This window comes from Dermochelys coriacea, chromosome 3, assembly GCF_009764565.3.
Source record: "Dermochelys coriacea isolate rDerCor1 chromosome 3, rDerCor1.pri.v4, whole genome shotgun sequence".
Classification (NCBI taxonomy): domain Eukaryota; kingdom Metazoa; phylum Chordata; order Testudines; family Dermochelyidae; genus Dermochelys; species Dermochelys coriacea.
The window spans coordinates 185969692-185992059 of record NC_050070.1 but is presented as its reverse complement, the minus strand read 5'-3'; the positions used below and the strand labels follow the sequence as shown (position 1 = coordinate 185992059).

Below are 22368 nucleotides of genomic sequence, written 5' to 3'. Positions count from 1 at the left end.
AAATAAATTCATGCATTAATATTTTCATGTACAAATATAATACAGCATTACTTCTTAGCATATTGTATATAAAATCAAACCACATAAACATATACAAATCATATTTATTGAAATGTTTTCCTGATAGACACTATTGCTTTTAAATATTTTTCACAAATCACCATTTAGCAATTCATTCCATCACACAATTATTTTTATTCAGGATACAATCAATGTGAAAGGCCAACATGACAACATAGGCAAAGAAAATGCTCACCCAACATGGTTACGTTATCTTCATACAGAAAAGCTTTCTTAAAAAAAAAAAATATTAAGACTACATAGGGTCTCCTATTGTGTGTCTGACAAACTGATCTTTTGTAAAGTATTGTAAGGCAAAAGTTTATTTAAAAAAAAAAAATTCACTAAGCTTCCTCAAGCACTTTTGTGTTAAATATATATTCATTACATTTTGATAATGCTTGCCTTCTCTCTTTTCTAGGATATTTTATAGCCAATAACTACCTTCTTATCAGAGATGTGCAGGAACCAGAATTTCTATTTTTCAGGACATTTTGTTTTGCTTTAGAACAAAAACAAAATTTCCTGTAACCCACATTTACTTAGACACAGACACACAGCGTTGTGTCACGCATACAAACCCCCCCACCCCCAAAAAATGGTTTGGGTCAATCAAAACAGTTCACTTTTTACATTTGTTTATAATATGCAATATATACCAAAATGAAAAGTTGTTTTGAAATGAAAACTCAAAATGGAGCATTTACACTGTATGCTAGTTGAGACTTTTTTAAAACTAAATTTCACTGAAATAGACAATTTCAGTTGAAAGATTTGGTTTTGACAAAATGGCATTTTCTGACAAAAGCATCCATTTGAATTTTCATCCACTTTTTTATTTTTGTTAATGTCACATACATGTTTCTAAACAGCATATGAATGGTTGCCAGATTAACCTAAGGTTGTGCAATCTCTTTTTACTGGTTTACCTGTCATTCATTATGTACAATTAGCACATCTCCAAGAAGCTTTTCCTGAGTAAAAGATGGGAAATGGTGCTTCTTGGAAGAGTCCAAAGCAATTTACTAAACTCTTACTGTTAAGTAGTCAAATATAAAGCACAGACCCAAAGAGAGGAAGGAACACAAGAAGATAACAGTAGTTTTTAATTTTCTTTCCCCCTCCCTGAAAAAAGTCCTTTGTATCCATATCATCCCTCAGATTTGAGCTTAAATCCTGGCTTTGACCTGCTACTTTCTTGAGCTAGACACATTCTGCCCCTTAATAGATTGTTCATGTCACTGACAAACAGGAGGTTCAGATAATTGCTTGTATAACAGTATATGTTCTCTCTGAAGGAAACATTTTGGAGTTCAGTTGTGACAGTATTAAGAATAGTAACAGCAGAAAATGAGTGACCATGTCAGATCTGGAAAAGGTGTTTGTATTAAGCCCTCCTCAGGATGGAATTTTATAGCACCATATGCAGAAAGCTGACAGTGGTGAGAGGCCTATTGGCAAACTCTTTCAAAGGCACTTCATGGATAGAGAACTTTTTAAATTTAATGTGTTCTTTTAAAAAATAGTGAATTCTAAAAATGTGTGACTTGGTTTATTTACAAAAAGAAAAGGAGTACTTGTGGCACTTTAGAGACTAACAAATAAATAAATTTGTTAGTCTCTAAAGTGCCACAAGTACTCCTTTTCTTTTTGTGAATACAGACTAACACGGCTGCTACTCTGAAACTTGGTTTATTTAGTTATTGAAAGTGAATGTGAAACCCCCTGCAGTCATTTTAAAAAAAAATACAAAGCTTTACTCACAATGCATACAATTCCAAACAAGAGTTTAACAGTTGTGTTAAAATAGGAACATTCCTGAAGGAAGGTGTAAAGAAATGATTTTACAGATTCACAAATTAAATGCTGTGTTACATTTTAGAGTTACTGATGCTCAAAAGGTTGTTTTAGGCTACAGTTGTAGCTGCTTGGAATAATTATAAAATATTTAGCAAAAGCAGTTTAATGATTGAACTGTTCATTGTTGAGGCCTAGGAACAACCTTTAAAACTTCAGCTTCCATCACAAGGGCATCACAGTCTTTCAAATACAAAATCATAGCAGCACTCAATATTACCACACTCAGATTCCAAAAGTGTGTAATCCATGCAGCATTTTTGTTATTAAATTAGAGCAGCCAAAGCATTGTGGACTAGGGTGACTCTTCACTCCTCCGCAGTCACATGGTAGTTGCAGCACCAGAAGCAAGGGAATTCCTCTTTCAAAGACATCTCCACACAAATACACTAAAAAAGTTAATTGGTGGTAAAGTTGTCTTTAACAATTAGCACTAGAATAATACTGTACAGATTGCAGGTTGTGTTTGTGGTTTCAGCACTTGGGGGGGGGGGGGGGAAATCCTATCCTTTTACTCCCAAACTGAGCAGGTTTAGTATGGATGTCAATAAGAGAAAATGACTATGGAGCCCTATGATACATTTTTGCAGTCACTTTTCAAAGAACACTGCTCCCTTATTCATACAAGAACTGTAAACATCTAGTATGGGGGTGTTTTTTTTTTTTTTTTTTTTTTTTTAATTTCAGCATTTGTTCACAAATTATCCAGCTTGCTTCCGAGAGAAGTCAGCATGGTACAATGGCTGAATTTTAATCTTGACTGTACCCCAACTCATTGTGTGCCTTTGGGCAAAGTCACTGGCATGTTGATGGTTAATTAATGTTTGCATAGCACATTGTAAACTGCTCAACAGTTACACTCGAACCAGTCAAATCGCTCCACCAACTAAGAACGGCCATGCACCACCACCCACAGAATCGAGTAAGAGCTATCAGTCAATCCTTTCGTTTTTGTGAGTCATAAAATTATGCATATTTCCATAGAACCATTAGCAATTCCTATGTGGATCAGATCAATTGTTCTGTCTGTGAAATTTTCCTCTGAATAAGGTTGGTACAGGATACGCTGACTAAACATCTGTGAATAACTGATAGGAAAGATCTGCCTAATCTCCAATCTGTCAGGATTGTCATAGCTATGGGAATCAGTTTCTGCCAGCACTTTCATTTTTGACACTTCAAACAGTGCCTCATCCTTCGTACATAAAAAATGTAGGTATCTCAATACCATCCTCTAGGACAACTGATACAAAGCACTACTTCAGCTTCCTCACAGTGGCAATTTACTTACTCCTTTTGCCTGTGCTAGGTCAATAGCTACTTTCTCTTGCAGCCTTCCTGCTTCTCATCTACATGAACTTCATTGTCTTATGGCTATTGTTAGTTGCTCCTCTATCAAAGCACTCTAGTTACACCTTACATTTCATTGGCATTGCTTACTTTTCTGCTTGAGCTGCATTTCTATTTTTTGGATTGCTGTATGGCTCAACTAAGCTCTTGCAATTTGCCATTTAGCCATACTTGGAGTTTGTTTCTTGCATTTCTGCTTACCTGTTTTTTGAGGATTATTATTCATAAAAATATATGTATTACTATACTGAACAGGAGCCCAACTCAGACCAGTGCTTTCCTATCTCTGGGCTATATAGCCTCCAATCTGTCCTCTGCCTGATTCAGAGCAGAGACTTCAACTCGTCTCCCATCTGAGAGCCCAACATCCTACACAATGATTGGGGTGGATTAGGCAGCTGAGAATGGGATCCAAAAAGCAAACAAGATGAGTGGGAAGACACCAAAGCTAATGAGAAGGATGTAACCTAAATCTAAAGGCTTGTCTACATGCTGCATTAGTGTACACAAGCCAGGTGTAAATACTATGGCTGACCAGTTGGACACATACTTACTGGCCCTGTGGAACCTGCTGGCCTGCTCTAAAAGTCCCTGAGTGTATCCTAGGATTGAGGGGGAGGGGTAGCTCAGTGATTTGAGCATTGGCCTGCTAAACCCAGGGTTGTGAGTTCAACCCTTGAGGGGAGCCACTGAGAGATCAGGGGCAAAAATTGGGGATTGGTCCTGCTTTGAGCAGCGGGTTGGACTAGATGACCTCCTGAGGTCCTTCCAACCCTGATACTCTATGATTCTATGGATTTAGCTGCTGAAATTTGTGTGGGTGCTTTGGGATCTTTTCCATCAAAGAGGTAGGCACCTAGGGACTTTAGGTGCCTCTAGGGCAGTGGTCCCCAAGATTTTCATGGTTGCAGCTCCCAAGGGCAGACAGGGGCAAGGGGGCCAAGGTTGGGGGGGGGGTCGCAGCTGGGAGCAGGTCTGTGGCTGGGAATGGAGCCACGGCTGGGAATGGAGCCGGGGCGCGGCTGGGAGCGGAAGCCATGGCTGGGCCACGGTCGGGGGCCAAAGCGGGGGCCGAGAGTGGAGCCACAACCGGGGGCTGAGGCTAGGGGTGGGACTGAGAGTGGAAGCTGTGGCTGGGCCATGGTTGGGGGCCAACGCTGGAACCGGGAGTGGTGCCGCAATTGGGACTCCAGCAGAGCTCGGGGTGGAGCAGGACTGGGTCATGCTCCCTCCTCGGCCCCCTATGGGGGTTGGCCCAGGCCTTGTTGTGTCCTTCCCAAATGTTTTGGCGGCGGGGTGTCTGGCACCCACCACAGTCTTCTGGGAATAGGAATATGCTATTCCCACAGAAAGGTTGGGGACCACTGCTCTAGGGTAAGGGGCAGCTGAGCAGCGGTTTTGTGACTGACAGTGATGCCTTTGGGAATCGACCCCGTCATAGTTGGTTTAAATCCAAAGCATGAGGGTTGCTAGTCCTTATAACTTTTTATCCTGATTTGTGATCTTTGAGGTTGTCTTTTGTATTATTTTTCTTTAAAAAATGTGTTAAATTTTCTGACCTGTGTTTATTGAGCGTAACATCCTCATCAACACTCCAGCCTTGATAGTCAAGTAGTGAGAGTGTTTTAGCCTAGCCTTTGTGTTGCTACATAAATGGATTTTGGATGGAGTGCGGCAGCATGCTCTGAGAAGATGCTAAACACAGTGTTGCAAGGGGGGGTGGACCATACCTGTTTACAAAATTCTTGATTAGTAAAATAAGGAGTTACCTGCAGTCATCTCCTCCTGTACTTATAACATACTTGTCATCATGAGAAAAGCGTATGTTGGTAACATGAGCAGAATGACCAAAATAACGCTTGTGTTTGGCCTATTAGAAAGAAGACAGAATATTGCAGACAATAAATAAACTATTACAGCCATTAACAAAAACAACCCTATGTTCTTTTGCAAGTATATGAAAATAAGCAAATGCATGCGATGAAGTGAGCTGTAGCTCATGAAAGCTTATGCTCAAATAAATTTGTTAGTCTCTAAGGTGCCACAAGTACTCCTTTTCTTTTTGCGAATACAGACTAATATGGCTACTACTCAAACATTTCTTTTAGTGTAACGCACTTCTAACCTACTGGCACTTCTTTGCCTTCAGGCCATTGTAAAACTGGTTAAACACAAAACCTAGCATCTTAGATTAAAATAAAAGCTAAAATGTACACTTACAAATTTTTCTGTGCATGGAAAGTCAAAAAGTTTCACTTGACCAAAATCATCTCCTGTCACTATATTTAAACCAGCATGGGTCACACACGCACAGTTGACATCTGCTTTATCAGCATTTCTTGGCCAAATCCCAATGACTTCATCTCCAAGAACGCTGCTCCAAAACATAAAAAAAGAAGATAGTTATGAAGAAGCATAGGTAACTACCTCTGCTGGACCAATATTATGGGCATAACGGTTGGCTTTACAGCAGGACAATTGTGGGTGACTATTAGTAAACTGCTCTCCCTAGGGATTCACCTTGTCCTTGTGCATTATTGCACCCAAATGCATCTTCATAATATAGAGAGAGCACCCCACATGTGCTCATTTTCCCCCATGCCCGAGACCACAACACAAGTTCCCTCAAGATGCACAACCTCGTCCCTCATGAGGCACTAGCCCCCATATATCCTCCCCTCAGGTGAGATACTCTTCCTTTCCCCCACATTTATGCTCCCACTCACACTGAAATTTTATAGCAGTGATGCCTCTTAGTAGTACTCCTTTCCTAGGCCCTATTGCCTCAAGTGAGGGGGATTATTGTTTGTATCTAGAGTGTTTCTTAAAATAGCTGTTTTTCCCTCACTTAGAATGCTTGCCCACATATCAGCTGTCAAATGTATCTGCATCCCCCCCCACTCGCTGATAGACGAGGCCATAGTAATAGCTACTGCATTGCAGTCTTGTATTTGCTTGATAACAAAGCAGTACGAGCAAGCGTGTTATGCAATTCTACCCTTATTCCCTAAAAGCTAAGCTAAGAGCTTGTGCGTATTGTCATCTCACTGGATACTGTCAGACCTTTTGATTAATGCCTGTACCAATGACGTAGTATAGTTCATTACAGTTTTAAACTACACTAAAAGAAAAGGAGTACTTGTGGCACCTTAGAGACTAACAAATTTATTTGAGCATAAGCTTTCGTGAGCTACAGCTCACTTCATCAGATGCATCCGAAAGCTCACGAATGCTTATGCTCAAATAAATTTGTTAGTCTCTAAGGTGCCACAAGTACTCCTTTTCTTTTTGCGAATACAGACTAACATGGCTGCTACTCTGAAACCTTAAACTACACTGTAATTAAAAAGTCATAGAGGGTAACTTGGCTGCACTGTTCAACAGATATTACAGCTCTGGCTACACTAAGCGTACAGCCATGCTTTTTAAATCAGGTTGTGATGTTCCTATGTAACTCAGTTATAATAACCACATTTAAATAGTGTCCATGCAACAGCTTTTTCATAACATGACCATGTCAGCCCTGCTTTCTTTCTAGCCACATCTATTATGCTGCCTAACTGTGTATGTATTGGTGCATTCTGGCAAAATGTGGGACATTACCTCAGAGTGCCTCAGCAAAGGACAGAGTGCCTGGAGGGTGCAACACAAAGTGGCACCAGCAATGCATGAGGCAGTGCATTCTGGGATATCAGGCAGCTCAGAGGGCTGGGAGTAAAGGGGACTGGCCAAGAGTGATTACACAGATGTGGGTAGGGGGTAATCCTGAATACCAGCCACATTGTGTGTGTGGATACAAACCATGTATGGTGGCAACTGTGACACCAACTAGTTACAAATTCATTCTAAAAGTTCAGTGCAGACAGGACCTCAGAAAAGCAAAAGAGCTAGCGTTCGTCATATAATAGTTTTGCAAACCTAAAAGAGCCCAAAACTCTGTGAATCCCAGCACTAACTGCACTTTCATAACAGTACCTTCACTTATCCTATTTCTGTAGTACAGATTCATGCACAATCAGTTGCTTGTAAAAACAAGTTCTTTGGTTTTTAGACATTTCATCACCTTGTCCATGTGGCCCATGTGATCTTTTCTATTAGTGTGGCATCTACCACTTGCTTTCCCAATGGCACCTCATGAACCTGACGTTTATAGGCACCGGTTGATACCTAAATGTAGAAAGAGTATATTAAACTATCCATAAATGTATTTTGATGTTATTTCAATATTTTAAAATTAAAAGTTTATTTCTTAACACTAATGGTCTCCATATGTACAATATAGCAGTTTACCTATATCGCTAAGTTTATAGCTTTTCTTTGGCTTCTGTAATTGAGTTATATATAATATAAACTAATCACAACAAATTTACAGTATGAACTAATGATTTGGCTATTGAATGAGCATTTTATACTAATAATCCATTGCTGATGAATAATTTCTCAATCAGATTATTATCTGTACTATCTCACATCTTCCTGTCAAAGTTGGCAGCATCAAAGACACCTTGGAGGGAAACCATGAAGCATTTGGGTTCATGTACTTTAGTATTGTTGACTTTGACAAAAATATGTGAGATACTATATATTATCTGCACTAATCTGATTGAGAGATTATTCACCAGCAGTGGATTATCAGTATAAACTGATCATTCAACAGCTCTGAGAACATAAGGGAAACTGCTATGGTACTAAAACTGTGAAACTAACTTTGCATCTAGCTAATAGAGAGCTTTTGCATAGCTACTTGTTGCCAGTAGATTCTCTTGCTATGTGATGATATACATTGCACTATGCTCAGTCTTAGAGAGATGGCATTTTTCATACAGTATCTGAGAGTAAAGAGAAGGCTTTATGCTCTCAGCTTCCATAACTAAAATTATAGGCCAAAACATTGCTGACCCCTTGAAGCAGTGCAAGGTAAAACAAAATCCCTACTCCCTGAGTCCCCTAGCAAGAACTAGTCACACTTGCAGTCCTTATGCAAGGACTGCTACTACTTTTGTGATCCCAAAGGGGCAATGACATTTTTAAAAGACAAGGGTCTGCCCCTCCTCCCGCCCGCCTTTACTGTGAATAGCATAACATGCTGTACCTCCCCCTTAAAAAGAGTAGCAACAGGTATGCTCCCCCCACACATTTGGGAGCTTCAAATGGTGTCGTGCACAATACCTCATGTAGCTCCCTGCAGCTCAACATCTTTGATGATGATCAGCCCTCTAAAGGCATATTTGAGCCCTAGGGTTACAGAGTAGTTGTGTGTGTGACCAGCCTTTTTCTGTGTATTTTGCAGAACACAATAGTGAAAGAATATTGTGATGGGTTGGACCCATCCTGGGATGTCACCTGGTGTGCTGAGATACCCCTTAGTCTACCTGTTCTGCCAGCATAGGTCCCTTTTAACCTGTCTTGCTCAGCCAGGCTCTTAAAACATCCTCAAACACACACACAGGCAGGGCCACAGATGCAGATCAGCTCTGGGAAGACTCAGCTGAAGGGACTTGCTCCAGCACTCAGATGTCCACCCCCCTTGGAGTACAGACCCAAAGATATATTATGAAATTTCCTCTTCCCTCAATGTGGAGGAGGGTGTACACAACTACTGCCCTCTCCCCCCATCTCCCACCCCCCGCTAACACTTCAGGAATAACAATGAAAAAGCCCGACAGTGCTGATGGCCCATCAGCAAGAGACAATGGACTGTAAAAGTGCCTAGTCTTCCTGTGAAAGTGCGGGTCAGCATATGAAGAATGGCTACAGGGGCCCTACAGAGTCAGGTGGTCTTGTCACTTGATACTAAAACATTACCTGGGACTTCTTGTAACTTTCCACTCTAAGGAAAGGGGAGTCAAACTAGGAAACAAAGGACTCCTGCCTTATGCAAATCCTATTTAAGAGTGGGGAGTGAGGTAATCCTGGTCGTGAGAGCTCCCCTGCTTCCCCACCCAAGATGACAGCTAGAACAACTAAGAATGAACTGGGGGAAAGAACTGAAGCCAGGCTGGAAGAGGGTCTGGCCTGTGAAGAAGACTATTAGAACCACATTTAAGATGAGAACGTACATGTAACCAGTTTCTTTAGTGAATTAAGCTTAGTTTGCATGCTCTGTTTTATTTTCTTAGTAATTTGCCTTGTTCTGTCAGCTACCCCTTACCTACTTAAAACACACCTGTTATAGTTAATAAATTTATTTCTGGTTTATAATATAACCCAGTTTATGTGATTTCTAACTGGGAGAAGAGGCGAGACATTGAGGGAAGAGATGACTTTCATATAATTTTGGGTTTGTACTCCAAGTGGGGGTGGACATCTGGGTGCTGTGGAAAGCCCCTTAAGCTGAGCCTTCCCAGAGCAGATCTCTGACTCTCTGTGCAGGTGAATGTGGCCCTGCCTGTGTGCTTGGCTGGAAAAGGCTGGGGAACCTAACCTAGCAAGGCCAGGTAAATGGGGACCCAGGCTAGCAGAATAGTCTGACTTTGGCATCCCAGCATACCAGGTGACATCCTAGGGGGGATCCAACCCGTCACAAATGTACCAATTTTTACTGTTTTACCATTACTGTGTGCGCCTGTACTCTAGACCCAGATTTTACCTTCATGAGGCCAGGTAATTCTACCATACTGATAAGTCCTAATAGGGTAATATATAACTGTAGTTACAAATCCCTAGATTCATTAAACCTTAAATCCAGCCCAACAGCTATTTGTTATTGCAGTTTTGAATACAAGAATTTTGATGAAAATTGGGATGCTGGTTATACTATCCCAAAATGGGGTTATAGTATCCCAAAATGCTCTTCTAACTCACAGATCATTCATTTCATAGCAAGGCTTGTACTTGATCTCTTGGGACAACTGATAGATTTAGGGGATGATGATGGATGAACAGAGCTCTTTATTCATATGCTTTACAGGCCAGACTTTTGGGAGGCTTTTTACATGCTTAATTTTGTTCCTTTAAGTGTTTGATGATAAATTAATGAGAGGAGCTCTAAACAACTGCATGCCCACCTAAAACATACCTGAATATATCCGCTGTCTGCTGAAAAATCCATCTGAATGACAAAACTTGGAATATCTTTGCAGTAGCCTATCCGGTTTAAGGTTGTGCCTTGGGTGAGGTCATAAAAATCGACAGTATGTTCTTGTGAGCCAACAGCCAAAAATCTATTATCAGGGCTGATTCTAGACAACAAATCATGAAGCAGGGATATAATTTGCTGTATTGGTGCATTTGTTAAGATTTTTGTTTGCTTTGTTCCACAATTCTTAAGGTATAAAAATTCAATCTTTTCTAAGAAAAGACTGAAAAACAATAGCAAGTTCTGAGCCAGACCAAACCTCACCACTGATGTTGAAACAATGATGAAGTGAGCTGTAGCTCACGAAAGCTTATGCTCTAATAAATTTGTTAGTCTCTAAGGTGCCACAAGTACTCCTTTTCTTTTTGCGAATACAGACTAACACGGCTGCTACTCTGAAACCTTGAATCAGAAAGGCACACTGATGCTTGAAGCATATGTAGTTAAGAATTGTTAATATTTCATTATTATAAAGTGCCGAATGATATGAGCAAAGTACCATTTATTCTTTGAGGCTGAGCTAGGGGTTTTCCCAGTGCTATGTGGTGATACTGTAATGTAACATTAACTCCTCATATTAAAAGTCTAATATGCAAAGATTACTAGATGTATTCAGGTAGAGATTAGACTCCTAGACTTTAAGGCCTGAAGGGGCCATCATGATCACCTAGTCTGACCTTCTGTACAGCACTGGCCACAGAACTTCATCCACCCATTCCCATAGTAGGCCCACAACCTTTGGCTGAGTTACTGATATCCTCTAATCTTGATTTAAAGACTTCAGTTAAAGAGAATCCATCCTGGTTCAATCAGGAAATGACCCTAAATAAGGACTGCAGGTTTAGGGCAATATTGTCCTATTTCAAATGAATTTTTGATGTACCTGATATCCTGAATAGCTGATTTCCGGTCTCGTTTTTTGCCCCAAACTTTAAGACTGTTTACAAGTAAGATGACAAATTCTCCATTCTTCATGCCAATAGCTACCATCTCACCATCAGGACTACATGCAGCACATCTTGCAGCATGGTCTAAATTCACTTTATTCAGCAATTTCTGTATCAACAAAAACAATGATTTCTACTAGTTTTTTCTCTTTATAGAAAACTATCAAGTAAATAGACTTAAGCAAAGCTATCTATAAAAGAACCAAAAGACCCTTACTTAAAAGAAAATTGTACCGTTTTCTCAAAATGTCAGTCTGAAATTTCGCATAGTAAGGCACTTCTCACCAGATAGACATTGTGAAATAAATTTGAAAGTAAGGCTTTGATTAAAATGGACTGAAATGCACTGAAATTAAAATGCACTGAACTCATTGCAAGGAGGTAGCCCAGCAAAAATGTTTGTAAAATCAGTTTCTATATGGGTTTAACACTGATTTGAATAATTTATTTAACTATTAAATATGAAGTTCTTCTTTTGATTTGTTAAACCAGTTAATGCCATCATACATTATAATGCTCCTGCTTCTTTACTTACCTTACTGTGTTTATATTAAATTTACTTGATATTAAAAAATGGTCCATACTATCTTTGAGCCACTGTCAGGTAATTTGGATGCAAATTATTCCAGTAAAGGGTTGCTTTTATTATTTTATTCCACATACATACCCAAGTAAAACAAGCTATGATGCTAAAAGTGTGAGCTTTGCTGATATAACTGAATCTACACTAGGGAATTCTGCCAGCACAGCTATGTTATTCAGGGATCACATCTCTTCACATACCTGACAGACATAACTCTGCTGACAGAAGTCAGTAGTGTAGACATAACCCAGGTTCAACCAGATAATTAATGCAAATTATGTTTGCAGACAGGGAGTTTTGGAGCACTTTTTACACAGTTTTTGAAGGCACAGTGTATACTTTCCCCACTGCTGGCTCTGTGCACCCTAGCTGTTTGCATTCAGTTAGAACATTGACCCAAGCCATTCTATAACTTCTAAACTTTGTTTTTAAATACATTTCACAGTCATACATGACAGAAAGCACTTCTTAAGCCTGGGAGGTTTCAAATAGCTGCACATCTCAGCAAAATGCAGATACATTTCTTTTAGAAACAGCAATAAACCATATCACCAAAGACCTTCTCACACAACTACAGATTAAGATGGGAACAACATGGAAATATAGGGACAAACACTGCCCTGTATATGTGCATACTTCAAAGAGAGTTGCATACATGGACAGAGGGCAACACATAGCTCACAGTTGGAAAAATCTTGATTATGTAATGATACTGCTACTGATGACATGCTTCTTAGTTTAAACGGTACTCACTTTGTCACAGAGGTCCCAGATTCTTGCTGTTCCATCATTACTTGCAGTGACAAATATGTCTTTTGTGGGGTGAGCTGCTAAACCCCAAATCTGCCCTTCCATGTGATTGTCAATCAGCAGGTTTGAAGCAGCATTTTTTTCTCCTACTTCAAGTATTTCCCCATCTTTGGTTCCCACTAAAATTTTGCCCTGTTGTAGTCAAATACGGTGAGAACCAGATTATCAAAATAATGCACATAATATCAACACATTAAAATATAAGATGTGTAACAGAGAACTTATTATAACTAGTCTTGATTTATGCTTCCTTCAGCATCTTGAAACAATATATTAAGTGAATCAGCCTTTCATTTCCAGAAGCCAATTTTCAAATCCTGGTTTAAATCCCTAGGGGTTTTTTGTCCAGATTATAGAGTTTATATACAATTTTGCATGACTGGCAGACTCTACTCATGACAGACACAGAAGTGGAGTAGCAGTGATGTTGGAAGGATTCAGATGCAGTGGCAGGCTTCACGATAAATTGTAGCACCTACCTATGTTATCAGTACTTGACTGCCATGAACACAACATTCATCCACAAGATTAGGAAAAAATGTCAATGTTTTCCACATTCTTTATCTTTCATTATTTTTATCTTATATTCTTTTACCACTGAATCTCTATATCTCTGCATCTCCTCCACAGTAATATTATTATTATTGCCACTGAATTTGAACATCTGACTGTAGTTCACTAACACAAAATGATTAGAAGATCAAGGATACCCTGAATTCCTAGGATCCAATAATACAAAGTTAAATAGAGCCAATATCATTATGTATCAGCATGTGCAAATAGCTGTTAGACATGTACTGTTTGTGCCTAAAAATATAGATGTGCAATTGTTTGCTCATTACCATAAAAGTCAGGCCATAATGTCTACATTTTACTGGTGCAAAAAAAATCAACTATTCAGGCTAAGTTACAAAATTTTTTACTTTTTTTATATTAAATAGAAAACTATTTATAATTAACATGTTTAGGATTATAGTGTATTCTATTACTGATTTCAGGATTATACAGTTTAAATCAAATGTTGCAATTTACCTTTTAAAGTAGTATTCTTTATCTATCATTTACATCTAAAAATACCGCCATATATTACACAAATGCAAAACAAAAGTATTCTGTTTTTAAGAGCTGTTGCACATGAATCAACATTATATTAAATCTCCAAGGTCTAAATTTAGCAAGGTACTTAAAAGCAGTGCCTAACTTTAAGCGTATGAGTAGTTTCACTGACTTCACTTGATGACCAAATAAGGTTCTAAAGCCAATTCTGCCCTCAGATGCATGTGTGACTCCCACGAAGTCATAGGGAATCTCTCTGAAGTTCCACATGCATTGATCTAAGCACAGCATTTGTCTCATAGAAGCCCAGTTTTAGCCAGACTTCTAAAAATGTTCATACATCCCTTTGGAATTCATATCCCATATTTCAATGTGCAAATGGGCATGTAAATCAAGTAGATTAGTGCACGCAAACTGAGCTAAAATTTTTGCACATAAAATTTTTTGCACATAAATTTAGAGGGGTCTCAGTGATTATAATTTCTTTGCTCTCTTCCTGCTCCCCATGCAACAAGAACAACATCAAGAATAACATAGGGACTTCTTATGATAAGAGTAGGCAGTAAATTGTAAAACTTGTCATGTTGACTCACTTACTTTTCCTCTACAAACCGAGCGCACACACTCAACGAGCTGTCCTGTCTCAAGCTGAAATGCTCGGCAGCGCTTCATCTCCTGGTCCCACAATTTTACAGCACCTCCTTCCTTTGTCCTGAAAAAGAATATGTTGTCAAATATTATATGGAATTCTCCTTCCCACTGACTGGAATTTATCAAATATGCAGATTTCATTGCCTAAGTAGTACTTTTTAGAAATTATTGTTTAAATATCAAAACATACGCATTATCTCCTTGTACTGTATTTCAAGAAGTCACATTACTGTATTATGGTAAGGAAATAATAAAAATGAGTGTATCAAGCCATTGTTTTGCATATTTTCCAAAGCAGTACTACTACTACCACTACCATGATGTAAACAGCAAATAAGTTTTGTGATAAATTCAGGACAAATGGCTGCAAGGGAAAGGGAGAAAACAGTGCCAGAAAGTTAAAAGCCTCTCCTCCCTATCAACTGGGGAGGGGTGACTACAGTTCAATCAGGTTCAGCGGAGAAAGGGTTACCAGAGATCAATTAGGATCAACTGAGAGGGAATTACATGAGGTCAGTTAGGATCATCTGATTCCAACTAAGGGCTGCCTGAGACCTTTTTAAACCCTCCCCCTCTGGGGAGAAGGGAGGGGTGAGAGAAAAGGAGTCAAGCTACCAGTAGGTGAGTAGCAGCAAGGGAGCAAGCCTCTCCAGGAGGAGAGGCTGCAATCCCTCCCATAAGGGAGAAAAACAAGCCAAAAACACTGGCTAAGAGAAGGACGGACTGCCCCTGTGCAGCTAAGAGGGACTGTTTTACCATAAGCCCGTCTCACCAAGGCTAAAAACAGCTGAGGCTGGTGAGACCGAGAAGGTGCCTTGCCACAGTCTCTCTGTTAATTAATTTCAAACCACTATCATATTGGCTGTAAAAGTGGTCAATTCTGAAAAAAGTATATTTGACTTCTGGAAAACAGAATATCTTGTAAATCAAAGATAAAGAAATGGTCAGAAGAGAGAGTCTGGAATTTGAGTAAATCTAACAATTATGACAAAAATGCTGCTGTCAGCCTCTACTATGCAGGAGGTCAGAAACCCCACAAAATAGAAGCAAGATTGCACAAAAGTTACCTCTGCTGCCATACTGCTGCTCCTCCTGCTCCCCATTTCACTGTTGTGACCCATATCCTCCCTCCCTATTTTACTTATTAACATCCCTTGCTGTGTTTTGTGTCATTTAGATTATAAGATTTGTGGAGTAGGTACCTCTGTTTTTTATATATCTATGAAGCATTATGCACATCTAGGCCTTTGTATAAATAATAATAATCTAATAATTTGACACAGACATAAACAATGTATTTTAGGAAGATGTGTATCTTACGGTCTTTCCTTCCCTCCAGTTACAATTAGTCCATCTCGAAGAGTTGTGTACATTGTAAACACTGGACCTGTATGAGCTTTTGCCACCAGTCTAACCAGAAAATGATCCTTCCACACGTATACATCTCCATTTATGGCACCAGTAAACGTAAGGTTATTCTGTAACAAACAGAAACAACCTCCACTGTAGAAATCATTAATAACATTTTTACTGCTTCTTTAGGAAACTGAATTAAAACTCTTCTTGTTACTGTATTTCTCACAGAAAAGTCCACTGTGATACAACACTAGTACTTCAATAAAATCATACTTTGGAAAAGAAGAATTGCTTACCCTATAGTATCTATGGTTCTTCAAGATGTTGTAATCAATGTGGATTTCCCTGTAGGTGTGCATGTGCCTTGTGTGTACAAGACTGAAATTTTCAGTGTCCACTGGGGCCACACATTCACCGTCTGCCTGGTGCCTCCTTGTGTTCTCACATGAAGGCATAAAGGGTGAGATGGCCACAACTCTCCTTCAGTTGCTTTGCAATTCAAATCCCTTGTTAGGTGGGGACTCTAAAAAGTGGGGATGGATGGCAGGTTGTGAGATACACACCTACAACATCTCAAAAAAACATAGTTACTGCCGGGTAAGTAGCCATCCTTTCTTCTTTGAATGTGTGTCAGTGTGGGCCCCACTGTAGATGACTGTCAAGCTGAATGGTGGGAGGGAGGAGTATCAGTTTAATAAGTCAGAGAATGATTGAAGTATTACTCTCTCAAATGTCACATCTGCCCTCTTCACCACATCAAAGCCATAATGTTTCACAAGAGTTAGTGTACTTCATGTTGTAACCTTGCAGAGCTCAGAGACTGGAACATTTCTGAAGCAGGCAATGCACACAGCTCGTGCTCTGGTGGACTGTGCCTTGATGATGAAAAGGAGAGGCTTATCAGACAGCTAACAAGTGTAAATGCATTTTGTGATCCACTTGGAGATTCTCTGCAATGAGATATCTTGGTTTTTGGATGAACCAGAAATGGCCACAAAGGTTGGGGGAGACTGCCAAAATGGCTTGGCCTATTAAGGTAAGTAATACAGCAAAGCTCTGGAAACATCCAGGATGTGTAATTTCTCCGCTCCCAGCATTGAATGCAGCTTTGGGAAGGAGACTTGCACAGTAATTCATTGGTTTAGGTAAAAGTCAGAGTATCTTAAGGATGAACTTGGGGTGTGGTTTCATCACCACTGTGTCTTTACAGAAGTATGTGTAAGGTGGACTGGCTATGAGAACTTGGAGCTCACTGACTCTCTGAACTGATGGACACCAGGAAGACCACCTTAATGGTAAGGTAGTATATGCAGCCTTCTGACAATGGTTCAAACAGAGGATCCATGAGCTTCACAAGAATGATACCGAGGTCCCACCAAAGAACCAGGTGTCAAACCACAGGGTATGAAGAAGGCCTTTAAAGAATGTTGATACCATTGGATGTGAAAAGATTATGTGCTTCTGTATTAGAGTGATAGGCCAGTATTATTGCTAGGTGGGCCTGGAGAGAATTGAATGCCAGTGCCACCTTTTTTCAGGAGCAGCACAGAGTCCAGGATCTTTGGTATCAGTGCCTCCACTGGGTTCAAACTGATTGCCCTGTCCCAATTTAAGAAGTCATACTCAGCAAGTTAGATATGGCAGTAAGCGAGATGAAGCTATAGAGAGGCAGAAGAATGTGATTGTGACGGGTTGGATCACAGAAACCTCCTTGGGAACTGCCAAATGATGTGCTGAGACTACTTCTAAGTCTGTTTTTTCTGGCAGCTTGGGACTTCAGTGCCCTGCCTGGTTTGAGCCAGACATGCTAGCTGGCTGCAAACCCAGACCCAGGTCTGAACTATGTCCCCTACAGCTGTAGGCTTCACTGAAAACAGCTTAAGAAGTGTTCCTGTCTCTAACACTCAGATGCCCAGCTCCCAATGGGATCCAAACCCCAAATAAATCCGTTTTACCCTGTATAAAGCTTATACAGAGTAAAGTCATAAATTGTTCACCCTCTATAACACTGATAGAGAGATATGCACAGCTGTTTCTTCCCTCTCCTCCCTCCCCACCCCCGGTATTAATGCATACTCTGGATTAATTCATAAGTAAAAAGTGATTATATTAAATACAAGAAGTAGGGTTTAAGTGGTTCCAAGTAATAACCGACAAAGCAAAGTGAATTACCAAGCAAAATAAAATAAAACATGCAAGTCTATGCCTAATACAGTACAAAACTGAATACAGATAAAACCTGACCCTCAGGTGTTTCAATAAGCTTCTATCACAGACTGGATGCCTTCCTAGTCTGGGCACAGTCCTTTCCCCTGGTACAGCCCTTGTTCCAGCTCAGGTGGTAGCTAGGGGATTTCTCACGATTGCAGCCCCCTTTGTTCTCTTCCACCCCCTTATATAGCTTTGGCACAAGGTGGGAATCTTTTGTTTCTCCGGGTCTCCACCCTGCCTTCTAAATGGAAAAGCACCAGGTTTAAGATGGATTTCAGTACTAGATGACGTGGTCACTTGTACTGTGAGACCCCCAAGCCTTCATTCCTCCCAGCCTGATTCACAGGAAGGCCTGAAAGCAAGCAGAGCCATCTACAGTCAATTGTCCTGATTAATGGGAGCCATCAAGATTCCAAACCACCATTAATGGCCCACACTTTGCATAACTACAATAGGACCTCAGAGTTATATTTTATATTTCTAGTTTAAGATACAAGAGTGATACATTTATATACATAGGATGACCACACTCAGTAGATTATAAACTTTGTGATGATACCTTACAAGAGACCTTTTGCATGCAGCATATTCCAATTACATTATTTTCACACTCATTAGCATATTTTCCTAAAATCATATAAACTGCAACGTCACAGTGATTTTTTCCCAAATAGGTTCAGTTGTCTTTGGGGCCACTCTTGCTCCATTTAGACTTCTCCTGTTCATAACTAAGGAGCCTGGGCTTGGAGTGTGTGTAGAAGTCCTCAAATCACATTGAAGGTACTTGGTACCTCATTGTTGTGGCAAATGCCTGCCACAGGGCCTTGGCTGGGTCAAGCAGTTCTTCATTTATGGGGAAGGCAATCCTGGCTTGACCAGAAGCTAACAGGATGTCAAATAGCTTGGGGGGGGTTCTCTGATATCACTTCTATTTCTATCTTCAGAGTGTCAGCAATCCGCAGAAGGTGCCACTGAAATGATTTAAAGTCATCAGACACTGGTACTTTTGTCACTTTGTCACAAGATGAAGATGAGAGTCCTTAGCTGGTGATAGGGGGTGTTGGAGTTGCTTTGGCCCCAGATTTGGTTCTTCCTGGTTCTCCGGTGGCAGCGGTCTGACCAGCAATGCTGAAGGGGAGAGTGACTTCTTCCTCTTGTCAAGTGTGGTGAAGACTGAGACAGTGGACCCTAGTAATAGGGCCACCATGGCCTGCTGTATTAGTACAGTTGGCTCTCTAGGTAGTGGCCAATCTTATGCCAGTCCTGAAGAGGTGGTGGTAGCTGATTCATGTTGAGGAATCAGGGAGGTCTCCCCCTGGTGTTGACCACTGACCTGAGGGGATAGGGTTCTGTACTTGAGGACAGGGAGACTATATGACCTGGTGAGGAGTTGCTCTCTTCTAGAGGCATGGATGAAATGTATGGCACTCTCAGTACCAAGGTCTGTACTGGCATGTCCTTTGGCACTAGTGGTTGTCCTGGTTATCCCCTAGATCTGTCCTCCATAGTCACTGTTAACACTGAAGGGTGCAGTCCTGCAGCAGGCTTGGTGCCAGCAGGGTCTCATACACTGTAGTCTGCTCCTTTCCTATAGCCCTTGATGCCATGGGAGGCCTAGTGGATTTTTCTCCAGAGACTTAGTGTTTTCTGTCCTTATGGAAGGACAGCAAGTTCCCTTGGAGTCTCTGCCTCTATGTTTGTAGCGACTCCTGATGGCGCTGGACTTTGACATTCTAGGTGTTTCTCAGGGTTCCCTCCCCATTCTGAACTCTAGGGTACAGATGTGGCGACCCACATGAAAGACCCCCTAAGCTTATTTCTACCAGCTTAGATTAAAAACTTCCCCAAGGCACAAATTCTTCCTTGTCCTTGGAATGTTATCGCTGCCTCCATCAAGTCAGTTAGACAAAGTTTTAGGAAAAGGACCACTTGAAGTTCCTGTTTCCCCAAAATATCCCCCCAAGCTCCTTCACCCCCTTTCCTGGGGAGGCTTGAGAGTAAACAAGGTGAGCATGGACCAGACCCTTGGGTTTTTAGGACACTAAAAACTGCAACCAGATTCTTTAAAACAGAACTTTTATTATAAAGAAAAAAAAGTAAAAGAAACTCCTCTGTAAAATCAGGATGGAAGATAATTTTACAGAGTAATAATTAGATTTAAAACACAGAGGATTCCCCTCTAGGCAAAACTTTAAAGTTACCAAAAAAACCAGGAATAAACCTTCCGCTTAGCATAGGGAAAATTCACAAGCTAAAACAAAAGATACTCTAACACATTTCCTTACTATTTCTGTAATTTTAGATGTATCATTCAGTAGGAACTGGATTACTTGCTTAGTCTCTCTCTTTGTCTCTGGAGAGAACAAAAACAGCACAAACAAAAACCTTCCCCCCACAGATTTGAAAGTATCTTCTTTCCCCATTGGTCCTTCTGGTCAGGTGCCAACTAGGTTAATGGAACTGATTAACCCTTTACAGGTAAAGAAGAGATTTTATTTTACCCTTAGCTGTATGTTTATGACAGTGTCGGTGCCTGTTGTGATGCCAATGATGCCAGTGGCTTTGGTGACAGGGTGACTATGCTGGTTACTTTCTTAGCACAGTATTTTCTGTGCCAGTTTTGGGTGTCTACTGACAGAGAACTGGATGACACTGGCTTGTTCACTAGGTGGATCTTGGAGCTTCTCTCCTCCGGCTCTAGTGAGATCTTCATGGATTATTCCAAAAGGTGAAATTTGAGGCTTCTGTCTTGCAACTTCTGCATTCTAGCAGAAAATGACAGGCACATTGGGCATCTGCTAGCTATGTGGGACTCTCAGAGATAGAAGAGGCACTTACTATGCCCATCTTTTAAAGGACTTAATCCATCACAGAATGGATAGGGCTTGAAGCTCATAGATTTTGAGCATGCCATGTTAAGAAGCCTCTGTCATAAATATAAAGGGAAGGGTAACCACCTTTCTGTGTACAGTGCTATAAAATCCCTCCTGGTCAGAGGCAAAATCCTTTCACCTGTAAAGGGTTAAGAAGTTAAGGTAACTAAGATACTTTCAAATCTGGAGGGAGTGGAAAAAGGTTTTTGTCTGTCTGTGTGAGACCTTTGCCAGGAACAGATCAAGGATGCAAGCCTTCCAACTCCTGTAAAGTTAGTAAGTAATCTAGCTAGAAAATGCATTAGATTTTCTTTTGTTTAATGGCTTGTAAAATAAGCTGTGCTGGAGGGAATGTGTATTCCTGCTTTTGTGTCTTTTTGTAATTTAAGGTTTTGCCTAGAGGGATTCTCTATGTTTTGAATCTGATTACCCTGTAAAGTATTTACCATCCTGATTTTACAGAGGTGGTTTTTTTACTTTAAATACAATTCTTCTTTTAAGAACCTGATTGATTTTTCATTGTTCTTAAGATCCAAAGGTTTGGGTCTGTACCAATTGGTGAGGATATTAATATCAAGCCTTCCACAGGAAAGGGAGTGTAGGGCTTGGGGGGATATTTTGGGGGATGACGTCTCCAAGTAGTCTTTTCCCTGTTCTTTGTTTAAATTGCTTGGTGGTGGCAGCATACTGTTCAAGGACAAGGCAAAGTTTATACTTTGGGGAAGTTTTTAACCTAAACCTAAGCTGGTGAGAATAAGCTTAGGGGGTCTTTCATGCAGGTCCCCACATCTGTACCCTAGAGTTCAGAGTGGGGAAGGAACTCTGACAGCCTCGCACAAGGAGGTCTGTAAATGAAGGTTTATGTGTGTGTGATGCTCTGTACCTTGGGGAACACCCAGTACCCCCACGTTCATCCTTGTAAAATGATTGTGTGGTATCCAGTTCGAAGTTTGTCATGTTGGATGTCTTTGGAAGGCTCATGATGCACTAAGCATAGTTGTTATAGTGATGTTATAGTAATTGTTACAGTAATGTTATAGGTTATAATTTCATGTATATAGTTATGAGGCTAAAATGCATCCTCGTGGCTTAAAATAAGTCCAGGCAAAAGCTCTCCAAGAGCAGAGAGGCAGTTCTCACCTCATCAGGGCAGTTATGAGACAAACCTAGCCCAGCCTCACAGGAACAAAATGATCTGTTTGAATGAGTCACCCCCATTCCTTTGGTCAGGATGGTACTGTGATGAGGTAATGCTCACCTGACTCTGAAGGAGGAGGAGAAAAGCCAAGAGGGAAGAAAGGACATGATAAAAGGGAGAGACGTTTGCCATGCTCTCTTTCTCTCTTCCAGCTACATCTATAGAGACACCACACCAAGCAACTGAAGCGCTGATCAAAGGGGAGAGCCTGACTGAAGAGCAACCAGCCAGCCTGGGGGAAGAAGCATCTAAGTTTGTAAGGGTACTGAAAATGCTAAAATCAGCTTAGAATGCATTTTGGTTTTATTTCATTTGACCAAATCTGATCTGTTATGCTC

General features: G+C 40.5%; 1 protein-coding gene across 2 annotated transcripts in view; it reads right to left on the bottom strand.

The window, feature by feature from the left end:
* Positions 1–481: 481 nt before the first annotated feature.
* The window catches only part of EML6 (EMAP like 6), a 386982-nt gene continuing 365095 nt past the window's right edge, over positions 482–22368 (bottom strand). For both annotated transcript variants that reach the window (XM_038397422.2, XM_038397425.2), the window contains 9 exons: positions 15713–15870; positions 14339–14453; positions 12629–12817; positions 11229–11401; positions 10286–10448; positions 7331–7434; positions 5488–5641; positions 5037–5137; positions 482–2306 (listed from right to left, as the gene is read on the bottom strand). In XM_038397422.2, the coding sequence (XP_038253350.1) occupies positions 2282–2306; positions 5037–5137; positions 5488–5641; positions 7331–7434; positions 10286–10448; positions 11229–11401; positions 12629–12817; positions 14339–14453; positions 15713–15870 (1182 nt within the window). In that variant the 3' untranslated portion in view covers positions 482–2281. The remainder of the gene's footprint in view (positions 2307–5036; positions 5138–5487; positions 5642–7330; positions 7435–10285; positions 10449–11228; positions 11402–12628; positions 12818–14338; positions 14454–15712; positions 15871–22368) is intronic.